The sequence below is a fragment of the Martes martes genome (assembly GCF_963455335.1).
Source record: "Martes martes genome assembly, chromosome: 6".
Classification (NCBI taxonomy): Eukaryota; Metazoa; Chordata; class Mammalia; order Carnivora; family Mustelidae; genus Martes; species Martes martes.
In genome coordinates, this window is record NC_137893.1 from 95198695 (window position 1) to 95223563 (window position 24869).

At 37.1% G+C, this 24869-nt stretch overlaps 1 protein-coding gene across 1 annotated transcript; it reads right to left on the minus strand.

Moving 5' to 3' along the window:
* Window positions 1-23226: 23226 nt before the first annotated feature.
* On the minus strand, window positions 23227-24480 carry PGK2 (phosphoglycerate kinase 2; the record flags this gene model as incomplete). Its single annotated transcript, XM_080807135.1, has 1 exon — window positions 23227-24480. The coding sequence occupies one exon, from the start codon at window positions 24478-24480 to the stop codon at window positions 23227-23229; it is 1254 nt and encodes a 417-aa protein (XP_080663261.1).
* Window positions 24481-24869: the final 389 nt, after the last annotated feature.

A 24869-nucleotide genomic window follows, 5' to 3' on the forward strand; every position in this document is an offset into this window, starting at 1 on the left:
AGGCAGGGGTGGAGGGTGTATCTCACACAAGCCTGTTTTACTGTGTTCCTTTCTTTCTTTTTCTTTTTTTTTTTTTTAAGATTTTCATTTATTTATTTGCAAAAGAGAGACAGAGTTAGACAGTGAGAGAGAGAGAGAGAGAGAGAGAGAGAGCAAGCATATAACCCAGGAGGAAAGAGAGACACAGGTTCCCAAACAAGCAGAGAGCCGGATGCAGGGCTGGATCCCAGGACCCTGGGATCATGACCTGGGCCGAAGGCAGATGCTTAACTGACTGAGGCACACACGTGACCCCATTTTACTGTGTTCTAAAGCAAGTTGCACCTACTTTGGCATCCTTTCAGGCTTGGTCCTGCAACATGAAGTTATGACAACATTAACCTAACTTTTCATATCGAGTTTGTACTTTTCTCACTTAGATAATTTTAAGGCAGAAAGATTTTATCTCCTTCCTGTGAAAATTTTAAGGCCTTTAAAATAGACAATGCAATGCATTCTGATTCTAACTGGATAGACTTGCTGCTTTCAAAAAACAAATTTAGTTGTTAGTATGTGTGTTACATGTAGATGCTGTGTGGGTGTTCCCACTTCTTTGCATCTCCTTAGGAGGGTTTGGCTCCAAAACATTTTTTAAACCTCATTCTTGATTTCCTGATTTTCAGGTTCTGGACTTCTTCTTAGCAGATAATATTAGGAGTCCTGATAAAGCATGTGGTGATATGAGGGGCCCAACAGAAGGAGTATCAGCCAGCGTGTCTTGAGAAATGGTTCAAATGGTCAGTGGTAAGTCAGGGCTTCTGGACCAGGTGTGTACGTCAGTGTTCCTCACTGCTTGGACCACACCTGCCCAGTGGTTCAGCACTGTTTAGGAATATGGGTTTTGGGAAAATCCTCCCTTTCTGCTGCATTCCTGATGGGGAGGTGGTAGCTTCAGGTATTATGTGTAGTTAATGGGACCAATTGAGAAGTTGGCTGTTTGGGCCTAGGATATGTTGACTCTCAAGACTCACCAAGTAATTTGAGATAAACCATCACGATATGTTCACTGTACTTGTAGCTTGTTATAACCTCTGTACTATAAGTAAGTTGTATGCATTTAAGTTCAGGTACAACAAGGTTGAGAGTTTCTGGAATGTTAAAACAAGGGATTGGTTCAAGGTGTCATGTGGTTGAAGCAGATCATTGACCATGTTTCCTTCTCTTCCAGGGTTGTTAGGTCATAACCTGGGCCTTGGAAATCTACCATCTAAACTTTTTTATAGCTTTTCTTTCTCCAAAAGTGGATCCTTCTTTAATGTAAGATTCAAGTAGAGTAGAAACTGTCCATGTGGCTCTGTTTGTTTGGGGAGAGTGGTGTTTTTGTAGGCTTCATAGGATTGCCCCTTTTCTATAGAAACATTTGGAATACAAACTTTGAAACTGTTCTCTCCGTATTTAAAAGGTTCCTAGAACTTTGCTGATAGTCATAAATTTGTATGTGGAATGACTCAGGAAGCCCTCTTAACAACCACATGAGATGAGTACTCCTGTTACTTCATTTTATAGACGAGAAACAAAGGCACATGGAGTTATAGGACTTGTCCAAGGTCACATGGTAGAGTGCATGGGACCAGGGATGGCATTCTTTCCTGATAGTTACCTGAGTTCTATCTACACTTATCAGTTAGGTCCCCTTCCCACAGTAACCAGAGGTTTCAACAGAGGCAACTCTGTGACTAATCGAGGCCACTGGAATCCTGCTGCCAACAGTAGGGTCCTTTTGAAGGTGATTTTCTCTAATTTCCCAGGAGAATGAATTGAAAAATTCCTTGCTCACACTGCTTCTGGCCAGACCTGGGCCAGGTAAGAGGGTCCAAGTCCACACGTGACCAACCAGCCTAGGAGGGGAAAGAGGAAGCTCACAAACCAATGGGAAATCAATTATTCCTGTCAGCACATCTGTTGCCATGGTTAAACCCAGAGAGGTCCGTGCCCGTGGAATCCTCCTTCTGATGGGAAAGACATACTTTCTGTGTACAAGGTGTTTTCACAAGACTGTTCAAATTGTGTACGTGACTTTAAACAGAATTGTCATTTCAAATTTAACTATTGCATATTTATTCTTTTGAGCCCTTTTACTCTTAGAATCTATCTACATTTTTGGCTATCAATACAGATATTCTCCAAACAAGACATACGAATGGCTCACAGACACATGAAAAAATGTTCAACATCACCAGCCATCAGGGAAATACAACTAAAAACCATGATGAAATACTTTGACAATTCTTAACCAAAGTATTCTCTGTACAACTTTAGAGTTTTCAAGATTACTTCTGTAAGAGTAAAGCTAAGCTTACATTTGTGAACTATACAGATCTAAAATAAGTAGTAATCTACTGGACCTTATTTTAGAGAATATTTTGGTCTTTTATCTTTGTAAATGGAAGTACATAGGGCCTTTCATCACATAATGATAAAAGACCCCAAAACTCATTAGTATTTTTAAGTTCCAAGTTCTTATGATATTAAATTTTTACTTTGTTTGTATAAAATTCAGTATATAACAATGATCTACATACATACTAAATTATCTTCATTTGTTTCTGTTCATCTGTGGAGGGTTTTACTTAACTGTTCCAGACTTACTTCTATATCTCAAAAATGAAGAGAGTTAGACTAATAATTTCTGGCGCTCTCTACCTCCAAATTGCATGATTCCAAATACTGAGTTTTATAAATGAGGGAATATGAATTACTGAATCATATAACACATTCATAGCACTGACAGACATTTCTGAGTGCTCATGTTAGTATGTAGATTGCACAATGTGGTGAGTAATTCAGTAATTTCTGTTCATATTCATGTGTATGCTAGCTTTATGAGTTATGTGGTTAAAATGTACTAGAACTGACTGGTGCCTGCTCAACAGATATAACATTTAATTACAGTTCATCATTAAGTTACATAATTGAATATTACTCTAGATGTTCTTTATAAGAGAACTTAGAACGCAAGATAGATTACACCATAAAATAAAATAAAATAAAATAAATAAAATAAAGTAAAATAATAATCAAACCCTGTTAACCAGCTGCCATGTGTCCAGTTAGTTCCTAAAATGTATTTTATTTTTACATAAATGTGAGGTGAGATGAGAGCATAGCTGAATCAGCCACTTGGATAAAATCGCCTTGGAAACAACATCTGTGCACCCATTTTCTATATTGGATTGGCAGTTTGACCTTAAGCTTCCAAAATGTTTGTTTGCAACCACCTTTGTTCCCTCATCTGCCATGATTAGTTTGTCTTTTTCTATACTGACATCCACCATTGTCATTGTTGGTCCTTTATGACCCATCCCTCCCAACTTTATCAGTGAGTACCTTTCATCTTGTTCTTATTTGCATGTACAAACTTTATGTTAAAAGAGGAAGTCATTTGCTCCTGTTTCTATATTTCAAATCCATTCCAATGATTCTACTGGAACTTGCAATAGAGTATCTTAGTGACCATTGCTATTAAACACTACATCTTGTTTAGAGAGTGTTGCATTTCTTACTCCTTAAAATTAATCTTCTGTTCTTGGGTTTTACTCAGTATACTCTAACTGGATTGGCTGTAACATAAAATAAATAAAGCAGAGCTTCCCTCCATCCCTGACCAGCCCTCCTTTCATCTTAGTCACAATGACAACTGTATTGTCATTTCTGTGCTGATCACAGAAATTAACTAATCACTGGAAAGATGAATAGGATTCCTACCTGAAAGCTGACCTCTCCTGGCCCAACTCTCTATGACTTTCACTTCCCAGTAAACAACTACCCATAGCTTACTGACTAAAAGCAGAATCTTTGGAAACTGTCAGCTTTAAGGAATCTTCTCCAAGCCTCAGTTTTTCTCTTCTGTAAAATGTAGATTTTCATATGATAGGTTGCTTTGATGATTAAAAAAATTATTTAGATAAAACTTTTAAGACAATCCCTGACATGTAATACTTAACAAATAAACATTTTTACTGTCTTCTCTCAAGTGTGATATTTGCTGAACACATAAAATATTTACTGGACACATCAAATATTTCCATAAATGCATTTCATTTGGTTGAACGGTTAATGCAGGGGTATTTATAAGAACAATTTCTTCTTTTAGAGGTCATAGGAAAGAATCAGTATAATTTAGTAAGAAGTTCAAGTGTTTATGGCCCAATTCTATTAGAGACCATTAAGAAAATGAATGATCATCTCTGCGTCCTTGCTAAGAAACTGAGGGCCATAGACATAGGTGCATTTTAAAATTAGCATTATTTCATAAATAAAGACATGTTGCAAATAATCATCTGTAGTGACTCTTTCCTTTGTCTTAGAAGATGTTGAGCAAGATAAATAAACAACCTAAATACCAGGGAAGGTTTTTCTGGTGTACAGGAAGACTGAGAGAGTGAGGGGGGAAGGGAAAATAGCTTGTTCATCCTCTATCCTCTTCACTAGCATATATGGGCTTCCCATTGCTGAGTGCATACTTCTTTTCATAAAAACTCATAGGTCATAGCAGTCAAACAATTTAAAAAGACTCATGATTATACATTACTAATTTCATAGTAGACTTTTTGTATTTTGAGATTTCAGAAGTGCTTAGAAAAGCTAAGTGGGCCTCTATAGTATCTAATATATTAACTTAGAGAAGCTTGACATCCTTTATGTTTGAAAGTCCCTTAAAAGAGAGCACAACTGTTCATCATCCATTGGGGACAGAGTAGTGGAGCATGGATGATAAAGATGCACTGAGGGGTGATTGGGTCAAAATGTTTGGATTTAAAACCATGCCTTTTTTTTTTTTTACTATGAAGTCATTTATCTGTGAATTGTACTATGGATAGTATTCCTAATCTCTGAGGTTATTACACTAAGAAAAAAATGTGTAAAAGTAGGTATTTCATAAAACTATAATTTCATATTAGAAAAGGTAGATGTCACTGGGCAGTGTTACACAATAAGAAACTAGTCCATCAGATTAAAATTACAGATAATTAATTTTTTCCCTCAAAGGGGAAAGGCACCCCCATAGACAGTAATCTTTTGTCTACATATCATTCTTTTTGTACATATTAAAATGTGTGCAATCCTGACATGACAGTTTGTTCATTCAGCCACTTCTGCCTGAAAAACACCACATTTATGCTCATCCTGTCCTCCTTAGATGTAGTTAAATCCAAGTCATTCAAAGCAGAGTGCTTGGTTAGGATAGAGGGTTTTTCACTGCAGTAAGTAATAGTTCCCAGGGTCCTCTGGAATATTTCTGAAAACTCTGACACTGCCTTGGTGTCATTAGAGCCTGCTCCATCATTTCAGTCAAGGACAGTCTACATTCTGCTTTTTCCCTGCCTGGGTCCTTTGGCTCTGACATATGTCACTTCATTACATTTCCTGAGGAAGAGCGGTCATGTTCAGAATGTGCTCATGTGACCTGACATCTTGTGTTCTTTCCAACGGTACCAGTCCATTTAGTCACCACAGGTAGTAATGCAGTTTAATGAACAGTCATAGCCATGTAGATTACTATGACAATTACACAAAAGTAATTTCAAACAATTTCTCAAGGAGGATTTTGTTTTCTAGCCAGTTTCTATAAGTCGGCTAAAAAAAAAAAATGCAGGTGGAATTGTCTGCAATTCACACATTACTCACTAAATCTCTTCATCTCCTTGAGTTCCCCCCACTCCATCTTGTCATTCTTTCTGTTGTCCTCACTTAACTTCCCAAGCTGCAAGAAGAGAATAATTACAATGTCCTTGAAGCTTTCTATGTGGCATGACACAAATGGTCAGGTCATACTTACTTCCCCAGGGACACTTCAATTCTTGGTTATTTTGTTCAATACATGCACTAATACCTAAGCAATAAAAACAATATATGATATAGTGAGCACCTATCGTAGGTATAAATTATTCCATCTTCTGTGGAGTGAAAGAGAAAAGATAGTAGACAATCCATTTGGACATATTCATCCAGTATTCCTAATGATAAACCACAATTAACAAGAACACTGATTTTTTTTTTAAGATTTTATTCATTTATTTGACAGACAGAGATCACAAGTAGGCAGAGAGGCAGGCAGAGAGAAAGGAAGGGAAGCAGGCTCCCCGCTGAGCGGAGAGCCCGATGCGGGGCTCGATCCCAGGACCCTGGGATCATGACCTGAGCCGAAGGCAGAGGCTTTAACCCACTGAGCCACCCAGGCACCCCTGATTTTTTTTTTTTTAAAGCTTATACATCTGTGTACTGTTGTACATTTTGTTTTGCTTTATTTCATCCTCAACATACAGAATCAGAATCTCTGGAAGTGGAGTTCATATTTCAGCATTTTTGATAAGCTTCCTAAGTGATTCTTAGATTTTAGGAACTCTTTCAAAGGCCATACATATGGGGAGTCACTTGAAAAGTTTTCTAAAGCTGGTTAGAATGGCCTTATAATTTATGATACTTTGAAGCTGAAAGAAGACAATATTAAAAATTATTGTTCAGGGCAAGCTATGTATATCAGGGACTTCCCAGACCAAGAAGTACTATTATTCTAGTAAGAGCTGAATACTAAGGCACATGTTTTGAATATAAAATCCAGGACAGACTAAAAATTTTGAAATGTGTCCTAGACTGTTATCTCCATATTATCCTGACCCATATCGAGTTAGAACAGCAGATTTTCCCTCCAAGTTATTGCTACTCCCAGCTCATCAACTGCATTCCCAGTACCACTGCTCTAGATCAAGCCCTCATTTAACTTCTAGATCAAGCCTTCATTTAGCTTCTAGATCATGGTGTTGGCCTTATAACTGCTCTTGCTCTCCATGTTTGTCTTTCTTCCATTCTGTCTTCCCATCTGATGTCACAATAATGATGCATAAATGATCATTTTATTATCATGCTTGGAATTTGTTCATGTTTCTATACGATTTAATCTATAATAATAAACAGACTAAAAAATAAAATACATGCCATAATAATATTGACATGAACAAGAAATTATACAGTATTAAATGGAAACTTATTTAGCCATTGTAAACCAAAACTTGAAATACCAGTTAGCAAATTGCTACTCCTCTTACCCTTTCAAGTGCTCCTTGCTCCACTGCAGAACTTTCTTAACATCTGCCTTCAGAGCCCATGTGGACATTCCCACAATCTGGTGATAAACAAGGCTAGGCCTGGCACGGCATGACAATGTCCTCTTGGACCCAGCTCCCCTGTTATGGCCTCAAAGAGCTCTACTAGGTCAGTGCCTGTGTGATACACTTAGAACAATCTTTTCATGATATACAGTTTTTCATGATTTGGCTCCTTCATACCTCATGTGCTCGAGGGTCCAACTTCTCCCAGTCTGCTTCACTGCTCTGGAAAGCCACATCTTCTCCCATGTCTTCATGCTTGTGCACCTGCTTTGTGGACCACTCTCTTTCCCTACTTACATTCTTCCCAAACTCTTACTTATTGTTTGTATCCTAGCTTAATTTTTTGTGTGTGTGATGGTCTTCAGTAGGTCCTGTAGGCATATTTCAATATGTTTCCTATGCTCCCATCTTATTTTGTACATATCTCCAACTCAATAATTTTTAAATGTGGCTTTTTATATAAATGTTCATTTCCTTTCTGAACAGTAATAATCTTGACCCTTGGATTTTCAAATATATTTGTCCCCAGTTCTTAGCTCTTTTACTGCATGTAGTATATGTCACCATATATTGACAAAAAAAATAAAGAATTAATAAATAAAGAATGTTTGTTGGAAAGAATACACAATTTTTTTTAAAAAGTTGGTTAAGATTTGTCAGTGAGGTTTTTAAGAATATGATGAATTTTGAGCTGAACTTTGAAGCAGTAAGGGATATGGGGGTTGGAGATGAGGGTGATTCACGTTCCCAATGAGGCCACCAACAAAAGCAAAGCACAGGAAGAGAAATGAGGACATAGGTGAGTGGAGAATGGCAACACTGGGTTAGTAAGCAAATGGCAGAGAAGGAAGAGAATTATCTCAAAACATTGTACTTCAGTTTGAGGAGTTTAGAGCCATACTACTAGAACCAGTAAATCCAAAAGCTTTATCTCCTCACAATAGACTTGGATTTGTAACAATTGGAAGTTTGTTCTTCCCTGGGGCTTGGTTCCAAGACCATACAATGTCATCATCTGTGTCCCAGAAGGATGCAAATCCGTGTTAAGTATTAACTAATCTTTCTGTGCACTCATAATGAACTCTCTGAGTTCATTGCATTCACTCAAAGGTCAACTGATGGCTGCTTGGGCCTGCTGGTTTATTGTTCCTTAAGCAAATGGTTCTTTGTCAAATGTTAATCCCTCTAAATTAAGGCCCAAGGAATAAAGAAATCCATTTAGTGACTTATGTGGATTTGCTACCCCTGGCACAGTTCCTTGCTCTTTGCCATGTGACCTTTCTATGCTAGTTTTAATAATTCACTGGTGTTTAAAGATCACCTGTGACTCAGCAGGACCCAGTTCTTATGACTACAAAACCATATTTCTGATTCTCTCATTCAGGAAAATACCTCATCTGGTTTTAATATAAAGCTTATAGAATAATTGCAGTTGTCTATATTATTATTTCTACCTTTCTGAGGTTAGAAATTGTCTCTAGAATACTCAGAGTGAAAGCAATCCAGTCTTGATCAGGTTAAATAAATTCTAGTCCAAATTTTATTTTTTCTTCCTAGTTATACAAAATTGTAATGACCTATGCTCATTTCATTTCATCTGAAGCAAAAGCAAAAGTTTTTAGGCCAATGGGATCCTAGACTGGGATTAGAAAACAAACTATAATTATAGGTCTACCCATATGAATAATTAATACTAATCCCTTTGAGTGGATTCAGATTATGTTATTTACTCAAGTGATACTGTCCTAGACAAATTTCCTTCTTACCTGGTGTAAGGCCACTTCTGTTCTGCCTGCTGGACAAGTTTATATATATAATTACCACATGCTGTTCTCTAGTATTCTAGATTTCCCTCTTTCTTGAGTTGGGTCTCCAGCTATTCTTAGTTATTTATCCATGTGCTTTTACTGCTTGAAGGATACTACCTCCATCCCCACCCCAAGCCTAGGGAAAGATTGAGTAGGACACGACTTTTCTACCCATGTTTCTCAAGATTAGTTCTGAGCCAACTTTTAAATTACCCATTGCTCCTCTTCATTTTATTGCCTAATCTGATTTTTTTTTTTTTACTTTCCCTCAATTAGCCCCGAACTCAGAAGTCTTCTCTTCTACTAATAGCACATGTGATTCCCATGAAAATCACACTCCCCCCCCCCCCAAAAAAAAAGAAAAGAAAATCACACTCCCTCTCATGATGATGCTCCAGCCACATGAGACTTCCTAACACTTCAGGATAAAAGTTCACTTTATGCCTTCTGGGCTCTCTGCCTGGATTGCTCTGGCCTGGTCCTAACTTCCAGTCATAGCTTCATGACTAGCTTCCTCATGTCTTTCAGCTTTTAGCTCAAATATTAGTTTTTTAGAAAGGCCTTTACTGACTCCTGTAGACTCTTCTGCACATACAGGCTGAACATAAATTTGTTGGATAAGTGACTAGTCCAATCTGGTATTAAAAATGTCATATTTGAGAAAATGAAAAGATGTTGAAAGTACTGGAAATGTGTGGATGAGATGAGAAGGTCAGAAATACATATTGATTTTCCACATTTGTTTAGCACTTAACAGTTCACAAAGCACCCTACATACATACATCATCTGAATTTTTGAACCTCCATGATGGAAAAGTGTTGCTCTGTCCATTTCATAAAAAATGGAGGCTCAGAAAAGTAAAATAAAGTCTTAAGATCATACAGTAATAAATAGAAGAAGTTGGAAGTTGAAGCATACTCTCATCTCCAAATTTAATGGTTTGTCTTCTGTGACGTATTGGAGTCCCTGACTTAAGTTGTGTGATCTATATAGGTAAAATATCAGCAACATTAGGTGAATGGCAATTATCACAGTTGCACATTTTCATGGATGGATATTCAAATTCCTTTCCTGCTGCAGAACACCAAATGTTCAGCCTTCCATGCAACTCCGGTGTAGCCTCTTCTCAGTTTGACCACCAACTGCTAATTCATGCTTTAGGTTTTTTTTTTTTTTTTTCTATAACTGGGGTTAATTATGTACATATTTCATGGGGTGGTTGAGAGAATTAAACTAGTCTATACATGTAAATCTTTTTCAGAACATAATTTAAGACATGAAAACTCTTATGATTATTGTCATCATTGTTATAAGTACAATTGTATATGTTTAATAAGGATTTTCCTTCCTCTTGAGAAAACACTAAAAGTACAATATATGTGACAGTTTTGTCTGAAATTAATTTTTCAGGCCTTCTATCATTAATTGAATGAAAGAAGAGTTCTTCTTTATTTTTAATCTTTAGACACTTGGTTGAACATGGCTTGGCCCTTGGCACTTTTCTTCTGAGGTTGCAGCCAGCCCTAAACCAGAAGTGTTAGAATGCATCTAACTGATCCTGGATTTGTTTTGTAATTATAAGTTGCAAAAGAATAAGGTCTCACTGTGAAATACATCAGAACTTAAGTAAAATCATATTTCACTGATTAAAAAGGCATTTTAAAAAAGGGCATTAATTATCATCTGATTTATTTATTTATTTGAGAGAGGCGGCACAGAGGGAGAGTGAGAGGGAGAAGCAGACTCCCCACTAAGCAGGGAGTCTGATACAGAACTCCATCTCAGGACCTTGAGATCATGACCTGAGCAGAAGGCAGATGCTTAACCAATTGAGCTACCCAGGAGCCACCTATCATCTGATTTCTAACCCAGTTCTTAACATGAGTAAGCACAGTCCTTCTTGTCACTTTACACAGAGACAAGAAATTTTCTGCATTTGGAACTATTCTATACATTGTGGGTTTGTAACTTTTCATAATTTGTTTTACTAGGGTTATGTTTGCTTTTTTTCTCTTCACATTGCTCCAAAGTAGAGCTTGCTCATGGATTTCACTAATATGTAATTACATTTTGAATATTGAGGTCTTCAACCAGGAGAATAGAGTCCACTGGCAGATGCCAATGCTGTACCTTGTAGAAAGAATTCTTGGCCCATTTCCATGATTTGGTTCTATTTGCAAGGGAATTGCTAGGATTCCTGGTATGAAGGGAAGAGCAGTGATTATGTTCTCCTTAGAGACTTTATACTCAGAAACTTTCTTCCTCATGCTCTGACTTTCCCTGAAATCTTTAATAAGATTGCATATAGAACTAATCAATAAGAGAAATGAGAAGAACCACATGGTCCTCTCAATTGATGCAGAAAAAGCATTTGACAATATACAGCATCCATTCCTGATTACAATGACTCAAAGTATAGGGATAGAGGGAAAATTCCTCAACTTTATAAAATCTATCTATGAAAAACCCACAGTGAATATCATCCTCAGTGGGGAAAAGCTGATAGCCTTCCCTTTGAGATCAGGAACATGACAAGGATGCCCACTCTCACCACTCTTTTTCAGCATAGTACTCAGAGTCCTAGCAACAGCAATCAGACAACAAAGGGAAATAAAAGGTATTCAAATTGGCAATGAAGAATTCAAACTCATTCTCTTCACAGATGACATGATAATTTACATGGAAAACCCAAAAGACTCCACCCCAAACTACTAGAACTCATACAGCAATTCAGTAATGTGGCAGGATACAAAATCAATGTACAGAAATCCATTGCTTTCTTATACACTAACAATGAAAATATAGAAACGGAAATTAGAGAATTGATTCCATTTACTGTAGAACCAAAACCATAAGATAACTGGGAATAAACCTACCCAAAGAGGTAAAGGATCTGTACTTAAGGAACTACAGAACACTCATGAAAGAAGTTGAAGAAGACACAAAAAGATGGAAGAGCATTCCATGCTCATGGATCAGAAGAATAAACATTGTTAAAATGTCTATACTGCCCAGAGGAATCTGTACTTTCAATGCATCCCAATCAAAATTCTACTGGCATTTTTCAAAGAGCTGGAAAAAACAATCCTAAAATTTGTATGGGTCCAGAAGAGACCCTGAATTGCTAAGGAAATGTTGAAAAAGAAAAACAAAACTGGGGGCATCAGGTTGCTTGATTTCAAGCTTTACTACAAAGCTGTGATCACCAAGACAGCATGGTACTGGCACAAAAATAGAAACACAGACCAGTGGAACAGAGTAGAGAGCCCAGATTTGGACCCTCAATTCTATGGTCAAATAATCTTCAACAAAGCAGGAAAAAGTATACAGTGGAAAAAAGACAGCCTCTTCAATAAATGGTGCTGGGAAAATTGGACAGCTATGTGTAGAAGAATGAAACTCAACCATTCTCTTACACCATACACAAAGATAAACTCAATATGGATAAAAGACCTCAATGTGAGGCAGAATCTATCAAAATCCTAGAGGAGAACATTGACAGTAACCTCTTCTACATCAGCCACAGCAACTTTTTCAAGATACATCTCCAAAAGCAAAGGAAACAAAAGCAAAAATGAACTTTGGGGACTTCATCAAGATCAAAGTTTCTGCACAGCAAAGGAAACAGTCAACAAAACAATGAGGCAACCCACGGAATGGGAGAACATATTCACAAATGACACTACAGACAAAGGGCTGATATCCAAGATCTATAAAGAACTCCTCAAACTCAACACACACAAAACAAACAATCACGTCAAAAAATGGGCAGAAGGCATAAACAGACACTTATCCAAAGAAGACATACAAATGGCTAACGGACACATGAAAAATGTTCTTCATCATTAACCATCAGGGAGATTCAAGTCAAAACCACATTGAGGCATCACCTTACACCAGTTAGAATGGCCAAAATTAACAAGACAGTGAACAAGTGTTGGAGAGGATGTGGAGAAAGGGGAACCCTCTTACACTGTTGGTGGTAATGCAAGTTGGTGCTGCCGCTTTGGAAAACAGTATGGAGATTCTTTAAGGAATTAAAAATAGAGCTCCCTATGATCCTGCAATTGCACTACTGGGTATTTGCCCCAAAGATACTGATGTAGTGAAAACAAGGGCCACCTGTACCCCAGTGTTCATAGCAGCAATGGCCACAGACACCAAACTGTGGAAAGAACCAAGATGCCCTTCAACAGATGAATGGATAAAGAAGATATGGTCAATATATACAATGGAGTATTATGCCTCCATCTGAAAGGATGAATACCCAACTTTTGTATCAACATGGACTGGACTGGAGGAGATTCTGCTGAGTGAAATAAGTCAAGCAGAGAGAGTCAATTATCATATGGTTTCACTTACTTGTGGAGGATAAGGAAAAACACGGAGGACATTGGGAGATGGCGAGGAGAAGTAAGTTGGGAGAAATCGGAGAGGGAGACAAACCATGAGAGACTGGACTCTGAGAAACAAACTGAGGGTTTTGGAGGGGAAGGAGGTGGGGGTTTGGTGAGCCTGGTGGTGGGAATTATGGAGGGCACGTATTGCATGGAGCACTGGGTGTGGTGCATAAACAGTGAATTCTGGAATACTGAAAAGAAATAAAATAAAACAACAAAAAAAAATGCACAATTTGACCACTTTGGGGGTTGGGGAAAAAAAGACTGAATAATTAAGAAGCAAAACCTTCCTACAGAAATTTCAGTAATGCATAGTCTGATACAGTGGTTCTTAACCCTATGGACCCAACACTTCCATTTTGTTTATTTATTTTTTTTGTACATTATATCTCCTTTACTTACTTATTTTATAACTAGAAGTTTGTTCTCTTTATTCCCAATGCTTCCCTTTTATCACAAAATCTTTTTTTAGCATCTCCTTTATTATTTTAAAAGAAATTCAGGGAATAACATATTCAGGGAGGGTTTCCCCTAGAGTATGTGAAGCCTTGAGAAAATACTTTGTGTGGGACCCCTTTCTACATAAACCATTCAGCTCACCTAAAATCACCATGTAAACACCATTCTATTGGCCCAATATCATTTGATCCTGTAAAAAACAAAAACAAACAAACAAAAAACTACACTGATGGGTGGGAGCTGTCTATTCACCAGGCAGCTCATCTGAAACTAAGGTCTTGCCATGGAGTGTGAGGCACCCTATGGGTTCAGTTGTGTTTCTTTAGGGGGAACCTATACCCCATGTATGGGGCTGAGCACTGGAGAGCAGCCCATAGGGGAGTAATAAGTACTGGGACCCACACTTCTGGGAGACTTAGATATTTTCAAGGGTGTTACTCTATACCACAGGAGCACCCTTGAGACCCAATTAAAATACATCCATGGGGCAGGAACCCTGCCAGCTCATGTCTAAAAATAGTATAAACCATATTTCTAGGCATAATTTTTTAGGAGATTGTTATTAATAATGCCCATGTATAATGTAACAGGAAAATAAAATTATTCATAATAAATTACACATATTCAAATACAAAAATTTTTATGAGTGGCTATACCAGAAGACTTAATGAAATTGTCAGATGATCTCAGCCTCTTTTGAGGATACATTTGGAGTTAAAAGAATAAGAACATGATCAGCCATTCAGTACAAGGAGTATAGGAAATGAAAGAACAGTTGTATAGATGGACACCAGAACAAAATAAAGTTGGGATAGTTAATGAGGAACCTGATATATCAGTATATGATCAAAGAAAGAGGTAAATAAACTTAATGAATTTATCATTATGTGGCAAGACAAATTAAAGACTGGCAAACTGAAGAAATGAAAAGTAAGAATTTCTTATACGTGAACTCAGCATTATTTGTAAATGCATTGTTAAAATAACTGTGCTATGACATAAGTCTCAGGGGACCACTGCGTTTTGAAGTGAAAATTCTAAGGCTCCTTCCTGTGCCTGGAATGGTCTTCAGTGCTACTTTGGAAGAGTGCTCAAGCCAAACCAGTTCCTGTATGAGCCCAGTTCCCATTCTCTGCTTTGATTTATTGTCCAACCCTTTACATATGGAATGGAATTGAGGAAGCATCCTAATACTTGTACCTGTTATCTTGGGATCCCAGCGTATGTCCAGGCACACTCTCAGTCTCTGGTGGTTTTTTGTTTTTTTTTTTAACTAACATATAATGTATTATTAGCCCCAGGGGTACAAGTCTGTGATTTGCCAGGTTTACACACTTCACAGAGTCTCAGGTGTTTTAAACAACCTTGCAAACCTTATTCTTGAAGAGGTAATGGGGACCGTAGGATAGGTTAGAAAAGTAAACAGTAATTCAGGAGCCTATGGAGAATTTGTGTGACACTTTGCTTGAGATGGTATCCAAATAAAATTGAGTATGATCTCTAACTCCAGGTAGACAGCCTGTATTGTATTATTAGAAAGTTGACAGGGGCTAATGATTTTAAAATTTTAAAAGAGATGGTATGGGACAAAGGTTCAAATATCTCCCAGTTTTCTTGTTCATTCTGGTCCTGTGTAGACAGTAGAATCAGAGATTCAGCTAAGGGATGCCTAACTCACAGATAGTCTATTAATTTCATTTCATATTTTGCTTTTAAACCCTGAGCTTTCCTGAAAATTATTTAATTGGTAGAATATTATTAGCATACAGTACTCATTGCACATGATAAAGAAACTATGCATTATTTTTAAAATCAGAAAAATGTTATTTGCTTAATTTGTTTTTATTCAAATGAAAATATTTTAAGAACTGGTGGTAAAACACAAAAGAAAAATAATGAAGATTTGTTTTGTCTTCAGGATATGATGTTCATCATGATATTAATTATTCTACTTTTAGATAAGGATAATTTCCAGTTATTGAAAATTCTTTGTGGAAATAAATGAAATAAACTGTTCTTTATATATGTCAATCTGAAGATCTAGACAAATAATTGTCTGATTTGATTCTCTCTTTAGTCTCATTCTTGTCCCAGTTGTAGAAAATGTCCTTGAGCTTGGAAGCCTTGTGATTCTTTGGACCATAATCATTAATTATTGACCAGGTAAATAGTACGTCATATTCTTGCAAAAAATACACTTTTATAAATTTTTCTGGCCTTTCCCATGTGTTTAGTGAACCTGGCTGAATTTTGCCATTATTTTGGGACTTTCCAAGTTTGGTATATCTTCTAAAGAACTACTAGCATTACTCTTCTAGAATATTTTGTTCCTATTTAGATAGAAATATGGGAGGTACAAACACTTATACTTTTCTGCATTTCCGCAGACAGAAATGTTGCCTCAAACTATATAATTGACATTATACCATACCATCTAGTGCATTCCAGCCTCGGTTATATAATGCAAATCATACAGAAAGAAGGAAAGGAGGCATAAATGGTACTTCCTAGTTTAGCATAAACATGTCAGATGTGCGTAATACTATGGTCCTATAAAATCATTATACTGGTGCTTAAACAGTGTGGTTGACTCAGGAAGGAAGACAGTGTTTTCTTTAGTTAGTTCCACTTGGAGTCCACTGCTGAAATAGAGAGAATCTCCATACCTAAGAAATGAGATGAAATGACACCAACATTAATGACTTTATACACATGTAATGCTGTCATTATAGTGTAATGGGTAAGCATGTATCAAGAGTTTGGAATATAAACTAAGAAACAATTGCTTATGTTATTATAAGTGATTGCAAGAATGAGTTCTGAAACACCACTGGGTGCCTTCAAGATGTTCACAACCCAAATATCGACACGTTAGGAGTAAATGCTCTAAATGCTCTAAATTCATTGTTAGTATCATTCAAGCCTCTCAGTTATTTTTTATCTTGTTCCCACTGTAGTCTTGGCTCTGTCTGCAGAATCTCGGTATATTTAACAAAGTTTGGCTTACCTTCTCAGTTTGACCCTGCTCCAAGTAGGATAGTGGAAGTGTGGATTTCTGTTTGGAATATCTCTTGCAAAATAATAACTCTAGATCACCTCCTTTCAAATTACTTCTGTCTTGTTGGCAAGATTTTCTGCTGAGTATCATCTTCAGATTTGAAATTCTTAGTCCTCCTAAACATGTAATCAAGCTTGTACTAGTTATAATGTTCTTTCCAACCTAGGAAACCTCAATCATCATGAACTTCTTAGAAGCACAGGACACACTCCTACAGGACAACTAGTTATTTATTTTGGATATTTATCACTTCAAAAAATTCATAGGCATAGTTTATGTCAGTTTGGAGGGAACAATTCTAATTTCTCATGTCCTATAGATCTTCAGTTTCCTCACTAAGCACTAAGTCCAAGACTGTTCTGTTTGCTAAATAGTTTTTTTCTCTGCCATTCTGCATTCATTTCTGAATCTAAATTCTTGAAGGTAAATAAGTGGTTTGTTAACATTCACTGATGCACATGTGGATATAATCACATGTATGAAACAGAAATAGATCAGTTTGGACCACCGACAATGTGTTTTCCAAAATGCAGTAAATATAACAGGACTAGATGAATAGTTTTGAGAGAAGTGTAGATCCATGTAGTTTTATGGGAATCCTCCAATGCCATGTGTGTACTCTTTCCTAAAAATGATCTTTCTGAGACTGTATCTACAGATTCTTGCTGATTTTGTGTTGACTGAAACTTTGTGCTGATTTGCCTTCCTTAAGTTTCTGCTAAGTGTCTCTTGCCCATCTTGAATGGTGAATTGCTTCAAGATGTAGAACCTATAAGGACTCTGCAAAAGGGTAATCTAAATTATAGGTATCAGGGAAAGTCTTCTTTAATTAAGGCACCAAAAGGAAGGTGCAGAGATAATTTTATATTCTCTTGAATTTCTACACTCAAGCATTAAATATTATAAATATTGTAAAAAATCCACTTTTTCCTGAAGTATACTTGCTACACAATGTTACATTAGTTTCAGGTATTTCTACATTAAAAACCTTGCTCACACTTACGTGGTGATGTTTAAAAGAAATTTTTAACCTCAAGGGGCCTAGTCTGTGAATATTTTAACGAGAAATTTATTTTTCACAGACAGTGGAAGCCTCCATTCTCAAAAAATTATAAAGGTAACGGCAATCTCAAAGGTAATTTTTTCTCTCGGAACAAAAAATAAAACCTTTCTCGATGGAGCCATATGAACAAAAATGATCAGTTATTTGAAAACTGATAGGAAATATTAGAAAACAAAATATAGATATAAAAATATAGATACAGGGGCACCTGGATGGCTCAGTGGGTTAAAGCCTCTGCCTTCAGCTCAGGTCATGATCCCAGGATCCTGGGATCGAGCCCCACATAGGGCTCTCTGCTCGGCAGGGAGCCTGCTTCCTCCTCTCTCTCTGCCTGCCTCTCTGCCTACTTGTGATCTCTGTCTGTCAAATAAATAAATAAAATCTTTTTAAAAAAATGAAAAAAAAATAGATACATGTGTATGTATCTATATATATGACTTCTTTTTTATGCTTTATTTTTATTTTTTATTGATGTATAGTTAATACACAATATTAGTTTCAAGAATATAGCTTCTTAATTTTTTCTCTCACGGCTCTAAAAATCTTTGTGGATCATTGTTTTAGCCTACCTGAATGAAACAAAGACCCTATGAGGGACACCCGGGTGGCTCAGTCAGTTGAGCACCTGACTCTTGATTTCGGTTTAGGTCATGATCTCAGGGTTCTGGGACAGAGCCCCAAGTCAGGCTCCGTGCTCAGCGGGGAGTCCACTTCAGGATTTTCTCTCTCCCTCTGCTCCTTCCCACACCTCTCAAATAAATAAATCTTTAAAAAAAATAACTAACTAAATAAATTTTTTAAAAAATAAATACCCTATGGGATGGTGCTCCATAATGGTTAGAGCACAGACTATAGTCTCCAGTACTCAACCCTAGACAAGATGCTCATTCTTTCTCAGCATAACATTTTTTTACTTTTTAACAGGATGACCTTACCTGGTAGTATAGTTCTAAGGATTAAATGACTTACCCCTGACGAAGTGCTTAGTCCAGGGGTTAAAGTAAGTTCTCAATAAATTGAGTCTATTACTAACCCACGTGAAAAGGAAGGGCAGTTATAATTTGTCATTTAATTATTGATTCATTTAATAAGAACTTGTTGAGCTCCTACAGTGTATCAGATAAGGTTTTATGTGTTGCAGATGCCCAAATCAATAAGACATAGTCTCCTCTTCAAAAAATTATTTGGAATACATGCAAAACCAGGTTAAAAAAAAAAAAAGAGTAATCTACAGCAAGCTATCACATAAGCAGCTCTCTACTAAACTATAGTAGTCCTTGCTCTTCCCTTGGCTACAGATCAATGGAAGTTGTACTACACCTTCAAGGTATCAGGTAAAAGAACTAAAACCAAAAAGAAAAAAAAAAAAAAGTGTATGTCAGAACTTCGTTAGCGATATAGTGGCCCTTTTCATCATGAGGGAACAGAATGTGTTAGAAATTTGACAGTCCAAGCAAGTGTTAAACACTGAGCAGATGCCTGGAGCTCAAGGAGAGTAGACTTCAGTGTACTCCAGAGCATATGCAGTCCAAACATTGCCAAGGATAGTGCAAGACTACAGGTGAACAAAGGGCTTGACATGTTTTATGGCACCAGACTGAATTTATTTAATATATATGGTTTCCTTGAAACCGTAAATATTATTATTTTATTTTATATCTATATTTATATTTATTTCATATTTTATTTTTATATTTAAATATTTATATTTATAAAATATATATTTTATATTTATATTCATATTATTTTATTATAATTATTATATTATTATACATTATATCTATTAATACTTCTTTCCAATGGAACTCTGATCTCCTGAAATGTTCTTAATCCTAAAAGTGGCAGTATAGATAAACCACCTTTCTACTTTTAATGATAGAGTGTTTAGAACTTTTGTCAAACACTGATGAGCACTGTAGAAAGACAATCTCCTGTAGTCTTCACACGCGCACACGCACGCGCGCGCACACACACACACACACACACACCTGATCTATCTTAAAATAATTTCCATTTTGTAGACAAGGAGTTAAGGATGTGTCTGTCTTCCCCCTGTTAAAGCTTGCAGAATATGTATTATCAACTTCCTGCGACTTTCCATAAAGACTTCCCACTTGTTATATAGAAATTCTACTTTGTGTTTTCTTTGATAAACGTATATCTTGACTACCTTGTATCCTGACTAGTTTGCTTGCTTTTCTGTAATGTGTTATGTTAAATGAAATATTGAGTTTCTTTTGACAGGAAAAGTAACGTCCTGGTCGTGAGAACGGAGTTCCTGCTGCACGGCAGTTCACATCAGGACTTTTATGTTCTCATTGTGCAACTTCTACTTTATAATTTGTCTTTGAATATCATATGAATCACACTTTCAATTTACAAATCTCAGCATTACCAAGAGAAACCTCCTATGTGCTTTGTGCTAAATACTGAGCTGGCCCTGGAATAGAGCCTTGAGTAAGATGTAGTCCCTGACCTTCAAGATCTGGAGGAAATGGATGTGTAAGCAAAGAATTCCAATAATGTAAAAGAGTAACTCAAGAAGTTTGCATGAAGAAGAAAACACCCCAGAGGTGTGATCCATTTGTCTGATTAGGAGATATTGAATTAGTGGATTAGGAGATATTGAAGTAAAGCTTCTTTTTAATATCTGGGCCTAGCCAGATAAATCCACTTTCTTCTTAATTGTAGATAAAATTTTCTTGATTGAAAAAATGATCAATTACCAATTTAAACTGTACAAGAATATACTATGATTATTTTTGTTTTTGCTATCTGCAAAATAGAAAATAGATTGTTTAGTAGCACCTTTATCCATAGCTATAAGATGCCTACAGTACCTCTTCTCATCTCAGCTGTGATTGACAAAGATGTTTCCATTTTTTGGCAAATGCCCTGTATAAGTAAAAATTGTCCCTGGTAAAGACCATTAGTCTAGAGACTAACCAATGTAGAAATTGTTACCTGTAAGTGAGATGCCTTAAAAAAAAAAAAAAAAAAAAACAACTCAAAAAACATGGCATTTGCTTAGATGTCAGGTGGAAGGAAATGGGTAAAGTGGCATGGAAGGCTGGAAGGTGCTGATCATTTTCTACTGTGGCATTTGGTAAAACTGCTTTTTATGGTACTGTAGTAGGCGGAACACATTCCTATAGAGCCTAAAGCAATGGGGAAAGTGTTTAGAAAGAGGCAAAATATCAGTATGTTTGGGATGTTACATGCTGTTTTAAGCAAAATACCACAATTTAAAAAAATAAGCATATCCAGGAAATATTGGACAATCTCCTTGTTGCCTGAAACCTATTTTAGGTTAGCCAATATACCAGGTACCTGAATTTTCTCAGAGTTGGAAAAATTAACTGTCTTAATCTCACAAATCACAAAAAAAGATTATCATAGTTTTACTCAAAAGTCTCCCATTTGGACTCCTCAGCCAAAAATATGAGGAGGTCACAGACAAATAATCAAGTTATAGGTGTTGACTTCCCACTCCTGCCTACTTTTTTAGAAGGTCATAAGAAAATGAAGAAAAGGAAAGTAAGCCCAACAAAGCCACCAATTAATTAAAAGCAAGAGTCAGAGGATGAAGAAACATCACTAGAAAACATTTTTAGGTGAGCTTCTTTTACTCAGGGATCTTGATTCTTCAGGAAGTTGAAAAGTCACTAGCTTGGCCTTCAGAGGTTTTCAACTGTGTGATATATGAAGAAATCCTTGATTTCTTAACACTGCCCCAGCGGAGAGGAAGCCAAGAAAGCTGTACAGCAGCCCAATGTGGCCCAACTCCCCAACATCTGCTTTGGCAGATGACAGGGAAGATGAGGAAACAAGGAAAATTTCCCAGGTGACAAAAGATGGGACCAAAAAAGGACAACGAATAAGAAACTTCCTCCCAGAGAACAAAACCAGTCTAACCACAGAAGTTCTTTCACTGCTGGTTCAGGGGGCTTTTGAAATTCTGAGCCAGTATCATTTATTTCACAATTGCAATGAACTAATGACTTTTTAAGGTCAGGGTTTTTAACTGCTGCTTTTCTATTTCTTTTCCACCATTGTATGTTGTGTATGGGTGTCAGAGGTAGGAGAGAAATAAACGGCTGCACTTTTCTGTTCACTAGACTGTGGGGCTCCTCACTGGACCACATGGAAAGATTATGCATCACCCAGAGATACCCAATTTTGAGTGGGATGCAGTAACTGGACTTTGATTATACCTCTTGGAGAAATGGTGCTTTCTTTATTTAGGAATGATATATGGATACTTGTACATGGGTACTGGGGGGGCCAGAATGACAGTCTATCGGAAGCCATTGCTGTCCCCTCAGTCTTTTGGACTCCTCCACTTTCTTTTAATAATAGACTCTATTGATTTTTAGTTATGCATTTTTGCTCTTATATTAACAGCATTGCCTATGCCAGCTCTTTATCTACAGAACTAGACAAAATATTTTCCAATAAGTATTTTAATTTCTTCTACATTTCTGAGTATTTTCTTATTCTATATTCTAATACAAAAGAATTTTTATATTTTTTATGACTATTTACGTATTTTTTTGTTTATCTTTAAAATCCAGTTTTAAGATTCAATAGTTGCATTATCTATTTATTAAACAATATCTGCTTTAAAAATAAAATAATTTCTTCTTTATTTAAAGCCCAGATTTGATCTGTAGCTCCCATTCTTACAGACACATATGTATATTCTCTTGTGCAGCCACACAAACACAGACATAATTCCTTTCTTGAGTTTAGTTTCTTTCCTTTTTTTTAACTTCTTGAGTTTGATAAATACCTCTCATTTCTCTTCTTCCTTATTTAGTAAGAAATGACCTTCTAGCAGAGCTTTGCTACCCAGGAATTCTTAAATGTAAATATTTTTATTGATTTATTTGAGCACTTTTATTGTTTAAAAGTTTGTTAGCTTCTACTCCAACCTTCCCCAACAACTTGGGTTTTGTCTTATTTTTCATGTTTCAAGTAGTAAAACAACAACAAACCTGGAGTAAAATATAAAAGAGAGATTAAGCTTATTCAACTCACTTTAATATGCAATTCAACTACCTATGAATCACAAGTTCAACTGAGATCTTGAAGAGAGCAGGCAAATGCATGACAGAACTAAAATGAGTTGCATTGTTGTATTGATGATAAGAGTTCCTGATAACTAATTCCTTAGTCATTTCCTAGGCCTTGGTAGGCGTAAACTCTAACAAAAGTCAAGATGTAATGTAGAGCACTAAGTTGAATTAAAGCCTACAGACAGGAAATAGTGGAAAGGAAAATTGTCAGCTATAGGTTGCTGAGGGCTTCCACTCCAGGAAGGACTTTACCTTCCAGGAGTTCCAGACTAGCACCTCCTCCAGTGCTCACATGGCTGACTTTATCTTCAGTGTTCCATTTGGCACAGCAGGTAGCAGTGTCACCACCTCCTATAATAGTGATGCAGCCCCTAGAAGTGGCTTTCACAATTTCATCCATAAGAGCTTTTGTTCCCTTAGCAAAGGCATCCCATTCAAATACCCCTACAGGACCATTCCACACAATTAGCTTGGCTTGGGCCACAACTTGAACATTCTTCTTATTGGTCTCAGGACCACAGTCCAAAGCCATCCAGCCAGCAGGTATGCCTGATGCTACAGTGGCATGGCCAACCTTAGCATTCTCCTCAAATTTGTCAGCAGTGACAAAGTCGACAGGAAAGGTAATGTTCACACCTTTCTCACTGGCTTTCGCCATGATATCTTTGACAATCTTGGCCCCCTCTTCATCAAAGAGGGATGCACCAATCTCCATGTTGTTTAGTACCTTAAGGAAGGTAAAAGCCATTCCACCGCCAATTATCATCTCATTGACCTTATCCAGCATATTTTGGATAAGTTGGATTTTGTCTGCTACTTTGGCTCCACCAAGTATAGCCAGAAAGGGTCTCTCTGGGTTTTCCAAGGCTTTGGCAAAATAATCCAGCTCTTTTTTCATCAGGAATCCAGATGCCTTCTGGGGCAGATCCACTCCCACCATAGAACTGTGGGCCCGGTGAGCAGTGCCAAAAGCATCATTGACATAGACATCCCCTAGTTTGGAGAGTGATGCTCGGAAGGCTTTTATTTTATCTGGTTCAGCTTTAAGCTTATTTCCAGAAGGATCTTGGCCTTTTCCTTCTTCCTCCACATGAAAGCGCAGGTTCTCCAGTAGGATAACTGAACCAGCAGCTGGGTTGGCACAGGCTTTCTCCACTTCTGGGCCCACACAGTCCTTTAGAAATAGAACATCCTTGCCCAGTAAGGATTTGAGCTCAGCAGCAACAGGCTCTAGTGAGTATTTATCTGGCATGGGAACACCATCAGGTCGACCTAGATGACTCATAAGAACTACTGACCTGGCTCCATTATCTAGACAGTACTTGATGCTTGGGATGGAAGCTTTGATTCTCTGGTTATTTATAATCTGGTTCTTCTTCATGGGGACGTTAAAATCTACTCTCATGATGACTCGCTTGCCTTTAACATCTAGCTTGTCCAAAGTTAACTTCTTAGAAAGAGACATCTTGACAATATAAAGACAGAAGCTGAAAGCTAGATCCCAATGCTGAAGAATCACTTTACTGCTGATGGTAGGTTGGATAGGTGGTGCTTTCCAACGCTTTTCCCCTTGGCCCGCCCCTTTCTTCTCATCACTGTCTTCCATAGGGCAGACATCCGTGAACTCGGGAAAAGGAAACCTGGCTCTGTGATTGGTTAATGGTCTTGTCCATTTGGATTTGGAACGTGTGGCCCTTGCAGATTCAAATTGCCAGTGCTGAGCGTGACCCCGGAGTAGTGGTACTTGGCTTAGAGTGAGAGCTGGGGAAGTGAAGAAACCCTAGAATAAGAAAGTTTCTGAGGGCGAAGGCTCCTGCAGGTTCTCTTTTGCCACATCTCTTTTGACACTTCCTC